The sequence below is a fragment of the Ursus arctos genome, unplaced genomic scaffold (genome assembly GCF_023065955.2).
Source record: "Ursus arctos isolate Adak ecotype North America unplaced genomic scaffold, UrsArc2.0 scaffold_16, whole genome shotgun sequence".
Taxonomy (NCBI): domain Eukaryota; kingdom Metazoa; phylum Chordata; class Mammalia; order Carnivora; family Ursidae; genus Ursus; species Ursus arctos.
Window position 1 is genome coordinate 20,347,109 of NW_026622830.1, and position 6,180 is coordinate 20,353,288.

Genomic DNA, 6,180 nt, shown 5'->3' on the forward strand with positions numbered 1-6,180 from the left:
CAGATGGATCCAACACCCAGGAAGGATTCAGAACAAATCTTGTCCTGGTGGCTATAGGGCCGAGGCTATGATGAAACTGCTGGGAGTACAGTCTGCTCCTTCCCTTGCCTCCTGCAAACACCTAGAGAGCGTCCTCTTACTGCAAACCATCCTCCTCACTCCCCAGGGCTCTCCCAGGACCCTTTACCTCCAGGTGCTCCTCCACCTACACCTGCCTCACCAGGCCTGGCCAGAGCCGGTTCCCCTGCGGTCCATCGCTTTGGGATCCCCCCACCCCCGCGCAAAAACGCAGAACTCACAGGAGGCGCGGGCCCCTTTGTTTCTTCTTTATTTGCGGATATAATTATGTACCGCACTCTAAATTAGAGATAGATTTTTTTTCTGATATACATTTCATCTTATTCACCACGAGCACACCACACGCACAGTAGAACAGTTCCACAACCTGATAAATTGCACAAGATGAGTTTGGATTCCTGAAAACTGGCAGGCAAGCCGGCCCTGCCTCGGCTTCTTGTCTCCCCGCTTCGCCGAAGGAAATCGCCCACCCGAAACGGATTTCCCGGCAAGCCTTTCCCTCTGCAGGGTTGAAATGTCTCTGGAATGGGAAGCGCTCTTGCTGAAAATGGCTGGACGCCGCAGATTCCGAGCACTGGATGGCTGTGAAATGTCCCCCCAAAGTCAAGTTTCTGCGCCTGCGAGCTATGCCCCCCTCCCTCCCTTCCCACCCGCCTCGGTGACAGGGACCAAAGGGTTGGGGTCCCTCCGGGAAGGACAGAGAGCCCGGCCCACAAATTCGCCCCCGCCTCCCCAGACACTAGGGTGTTGTGGAAAAGAAAGGACAACAGAAACGCAGACGCGATGGGTTGTGGATTCCTATCCCCTCCCACCCCACCCCCCATCCCCGATAATCAGAAACTAGGAACCAGAGATGTTTAAAGCTTGGCTTCCCAAGCGCGACGGCAGGGCGCACAGGGCTGGTGGGGGTGGGTGGGGAGGGTGGGAAGAGCGCGGGAGACCCGGAGCCCTGGCGCCCTAGTCCTCCGCGTTGGTTCGGTAGGCCTCGATGAGGCCCTCCAGCGAGTGCACGAAGCCGGACACACTGCAGATGCCCCCGATGACGAAGATGGCGACGTCGAAGAAGACTTGGTGCCACAGCAGCTTGCGCCAGAGCAGACGCAGGTGGAAGAGGCTGGGCAGCAGGAAGCAGAGGCCGGCGCCCGTGAGGCTGCCGGTGAGGCCCATGAGCAGCGCGAAGTGCGGCACGTAGATGGCCATGAGCAGCGTGAAGACGACGAGCGCGCAGCGCAGCGTCAGGCCCCACGATTTGAGGCGCCCGTCGCCGCCGTAGCAGGCGGGGAAGAAGGCGCGGCTGCCTTCCTGGAAGAGCGACTTCTCCAGCACCTCGACAGCAGCGAAGAAGGGCAGCGGGTAGGACAACAGCGCTTTGGCCACCAGGAAGATGTTTACCACGGCACGGATGGAACCAGGCAGGTTATCCGTGATGACCTCCTTGGTCTCGTCGGCCCAGGTGAGGTAGGCGACCAGCGCGAAGAGGCCTTTGAGCACGCAGGCGGCGATGTGCGTCCAGTTCATCATGCAGTGGAACTCGCTGGGCTGCTGCATGTTGCCCTCCAGCGAAGGCAGGAAGATCTGGGACGTGTAGCTGAACACGATGATGCCAATGGAGATGGGGAACTTCTTGACATCGATATAGAACTTGACCTTCTCCCAGGCCCAGTCGCGTGCCCGCGAGAGGCAGTAGGCGATGACCAGGATGTTGATGACGAAGTGAGCCAAAGTGCACAGCAGGCTGAACTTGGACACCGCCTTGAGGTTCTTAAGGAAGGCGCAGGGCAGCAGCACGGCGGTGGCGATAATGGACCAGGACTTCTGCGACACGGGCAGCCCTGGGAAGCTGTTGTACATGAGGTTGCCGCTGACCACCACGTACAGGATGCAAGTCATCACCAGCTCGATGATCTGCGCTACGTTCACCACGCGGCCTCCCAGCGTGGGGAAGCGCGGGGCGCAGCACGCGTTGGCTATGGCTACATACGAGTCCCGCACCCGCACCACCTCGCCGTCCTCGTTCTCCTCGTACAGGCAGGCGATGAGGATCTTGCCGGTGTAGCAGCACACCACGGCGGCGAAGATGATGAGAAACAACCCCAGGTAGCCGCCGTGCAGGATGGCGTAGGGCAGGCCCAGCACGAACATGCCCTGCGGAGCGGAAAGGTAACCAGACCCGGGCGCTCAGCGGCCGCTGCCTCGCCAGAGGGGACCTAGGGGCGTGGCTTAAGGCTGTAGCCGCAAGGGGGCGCTAAGTGGAGTGAGAACGGGGCTTAAGCCACCGCGAGTAGAGGTTAAGAGTAGGCTGGAATGGGGGTGCACCGAGGCCTAATGGGGGAAGCCCGGGCGTCTAGTCAGAGATGGAGAGGGAGGTGTTCAAGGCCGCAACTGAGAGGGAAAGGTGCGCCTACGGCTGGGAGGTGCGGAGGAGGCTGAGTGTGGGGTCAAGCCACAAGGAGGGAATGGTGTATGGAGAAGGGGCTGGAGGGGTCGTGGATAGAAAAGGGCACTGAGAAAGGTAGAGAGCTGAGCCTGAGCCATTAGGAAAAGGGGGCACGGGATTTAAGGTGGGGCTGGAATGGGGTACAAGGAAGCTAATGAGGGTCTATGGCCGACTGGAGAAGGGAACGCGAAAGCGGCAGTGGGAGGGCAAAGAGCTAAGGTAGGACAGAAGAGGGGCTGAGGGTGTGCGAACGCGAAGCAAAGGGAAGCAAGAACGGCGGGAATGTGAGGATGCTCGCAAAGGCTTTGGGAAGTTGAGGCCAAAGGCGCGCGGAGTGGGAGTCCTAGGGCAAGGCCTCAGTAGGGTGGGAGAAACTGGGGCGGGCCTAAGGAAGGGGCTGCGAGTGGTAGACGCAAGCAGGATAAGCGGCCTCCGGGGAGAGCGCGAGCGGGTGAGAATCTAAATCAAGGAGGAGTCAAGCTGCGGACTCAGGCGAGCGGACCGTGGAACGAGGGTTCAGAATCTACAAAGGGAAGAAAAGCTAACGAAATCCGGGGTTTCCGCGGCTTCCAGGCCTCCAGGCTCCCTCTCTGGCCTCCCTCCGGGCTTACGGAACGGGGCCTTCAAAGACACCCCTGGCGAAGGTGCGGGTGGCAGTGAGGCGGTCGCAGTCCCTTCCCCGTGTTTCTGCACGGCCGCCTCGCAAGGCCCGGGAGCGGGAGGCGCCTTGGGTCGGACCACTTAGTGCGCAGGGTCCTGCGAAGCCTGAGTCCCCGAAGCAACCCCGCCGCGTCCTTCCGCTCCCGGGAGATCCATGTTGTGCGCCCCAACGACCGTGCGCTCCGGGACGCCAGGGAGACCAAGCCACAGGGCCCGAGGGCTCCTTGGGCTGAGGCCTCCTTCTCCCCTCAAGCCACGGCCTGCCCGCCTTCGCCAGCTCCTGGGGTCGTTGTGCAGACTCCAAACCCGCTCCCGGCGGAGTTCGGCGCCGCCTGGTGGGGAGTGGGGCGTTGCCAGTAGGGTGAAGGGGTGGCAGGCCTGGAGACCAGAGGCTGTTCAGAGAATCCGCGGGCGGCTTCTCCAGGGTCACACGCGGAGAAGCTGGTGGCCTCTTTGCGGCGTAGCCGGGATTTCGGGCGAAAGGGGTGAGTCTATGCACTGGGAGCACTGAGGTACCACAGACTAATTGTGCTTGTGTGGGCACATCACGTATGTGCTTACGTTTGTGTGCACCGAAGAGGGCTGCACCTGAGAAAGTGGGCTGGGTGTGTTCGCATGAATCTGTGCTTGCGTGCCTGTGTATGTCCAAACAGGTTCGTGTGTGTGGTATGTACAGGTACGTGATTGTGTGGGGGTGTATGAAGGTGCATTTGAGGATAATCCTGTGGTCTATATATAGATGCATGCCGTGTGCACCTGTGCCCGCGTTTTTTCGTGCGGGAGGGGGGATGTGAGCAAGTGTGTCTGTGCCTGTGTCTGGGGAGGAGACTCCCAGCTCAGCAATCTCCCTCTCTCCTTTCCTCCTGAACATGCAGCTGTGAATCCATTCCGGAGTCCCAGGCGACACCGTTCCCTCCAATCCTGATTTTCTTTCTCCCGCTCCCCTCCTCCCGTTTCCCTCCCGTTTGCAGGGTCTCGGGGCAAGTGCCTCAGACCAAACCTCAGCCTAGCAGTCCCGCGCCTGGGGCCGCTGGAGGGAGTGCGGATCCGGGTGGGAGACACAGCTTGCAGGGTTGTAGATCCCCCCCGCAGGGCTGGGAGGGAGGGGGCAAGGTGAGATCTTGGGTGAGGGAGGGGCTCTCTCGGCTGAGAGCGCCCGGGGACTCGGACGGGGGCAGAGCCCGGTGCTCTGGAGCTAGAGGAGGTGGAGGGCGGGGGCAAGCAGAGCAGGGAATCCCGCGCTCACCTGGATAGCGTTGGTCACGTTCCAGCCCGCCTCCCACGCGGTGATCTTGGGTTTGTCGTGGCCCCCGAATTCGCCACCAGCCCCCACATTCTGGTCTTTGGAGCCCGAGGGTGGCAGGGGCGCGCCGCCGCCGCGCTGGTAATGGATGTCTCCCTCGACGGGCGGTTCGGCGCCCTCGTCCCCGCAGGGCTCACCCTCGGTTTTCAGGATGTCCATCTGCAGGCCCTGACGGTGCTCAAAGTCGAGGTCGTCGCAATGAGCAAAACCCACCGCTTCCTCGTCGGTGGCCGCCTGAAAACCCATCCTGGCGAACATGCCGCTAACCTTGGCCTGGGACTTGTTGGACACGGATGTGGCCACGTTGGACAGCTTGCTGCGGAGAAGGGTGGCCATGGCGGCGGCGGGGTCCGTGGAATGGACAGAAGGGGCTGGGGACGCGGGGGACGCGCGGCAAGGCGGCGAGGGCCAGGGGGGCGCGAGGCCGCTATCTTCGCTCGCTTTCCCCGCAGCGCCCCAGGGCGCTCTGGCTCATGACCCCCTCGGCTGGCGTTTGAGGCTCGCTCGGAGCCCACCCTGCGGGCAGCGGGGCTGGCGGGCAGCGGGGCTGGCGGAGCGGCGGTGGCGAGTGCACTGCGGAGCTGCCGCGGGGCGCGCGCTGGGCTGCGGAGGGCGGCGGCGGCGGCGGCGTCAGAGCTGCTACGCGAGGCTGGTGCGGCGCCCCCACCCGTGCGCAGCCCAATGCGCTCCCGCCCCTCGGAATCAGGAGGGGGGCGGGCGTTGGGGAAGGGGAAACACCCGAAGGCGGGGGGTGGGGGGAGGAGGGGAGCCAGAAGAGACAAGGGGCGCGAAGGGACGCCGGGGAATTGAGATGGGGGCCGGCGAAGGGCGCCCGCGGGACGGCACGGAGAGAGAGCGCACACGGAGGGGGCTCGGAGGGCAAAGTGGGGGCTGGAGTGCTGCATTTCTGGGGGAGGTGCTAAGCTCGGATCCTAGCCCTTCCCACCTCGCCGCCGCAGGGAGGGAGGGGGCCGGGACGTGATGATTCTCGCGGTCCCGCGGCCGCGACTACCGCCTCCAGAGTCCGGGAGCCTTTCGGCCCCAGAGCCTCTGGCCAAGGACTGGTCTGGACGTCCAGAAAGGCAGCAGGACAGTTACCTGTCTCAGGTGGCGCGGGCCGTCTGGGCGTCGATCTTTACCCATCACTCACACTGAGACCTGGCCGCAAGCCCCCCTCGGAGGCAGAAGTGTCGGTTCTGGACCGCTCTCAAGAATGCTCAGCCTGGCCTCGGTCACTGGGCTGTCTCAGCCCGTCCAGGGACGCCGCGATGGAAGCGATTCTGCGGTTCGCTCGCCACTGACCGCTCTCCAAATGTGTGCAGAATGGAGGCGAAAGGTTGGCCTTTCACTTTCTTTTCGTTTGGGAGTCTGGAAGGAGGCAGGACTTCGTAAGGGCCTCTCTCGATAGCGTCGTGGCTGGTCTGCGAATGTCCACGCCGCAGAGGGGCGCAGCCGGTGTCCCGCCCGGAGCAAAGGAGGGCTCGCCGCGCGGGCCCAGGGCGCGGAGGTGCGCGGTGCGCTTGCAGCCGTGGTGAAAACCTAGACCGTTTGTGTTGAGTAGGTGCGTATGTGCGCGCGCGAGTAAGACAGCCACCCCGAGACAAAGACCGATACTGTATCAGATACTGCTACGGGCCGAATCTGAGTGGACTCGGAGGGTGAGATTTGGTAACCGTGTTTATTCCGTCAGTGTGTGGTTTCC

At 62.9% G+C, this 6,180-nt stretch overlaps 1 protein-coding gene across 1 annotated transcript; it reads right to left on the reverse strand.

The window, feature by feature from the left end:
* Positions 1 to 1,035: 1,035 nt before the first annotated feature.
* Positions 1,036 to 4,814, reverse strand: SLC32A1 (solute carrier family 32 member 1). The gene is made up of 2 exons (XM_026503496.3): positions 4,422 to 4,814; positions 1,036 to 2,223 (listed from the first exon to the last, which is right to left on the reverse strand). The coding sequence occupies exons 1-2, from the start codon at positions 4,812 to 4,814 to the stop codon at positions 1,036 to 1,038; spliced, it is 1,581 nt and encodes a 526-aa protein (XP_026359281.1).
* Positions 4,815 to 6,180: the final 1,366 nt, after the last annotated feature.

What these genes read in the sequence shown, in the direction of transcription:
- SLC32A1 (XM_026503496.3), bottom strand. Translation starts at nt 4,814, where the DNA reads ATGGCCACCCTTCTCCGCAGCAAGCTGTCCAACGTGGCCACATCCGTG. An exon ending in ACGTGACCAACGCTATCCAG is followed by an intron (nt 2,224 to 4,421) that starts GTGAGCGCGGGA and finishes TCCGCTCCGCAG; the next exon opens with GGCATGTTCGTGCTGGGCCT.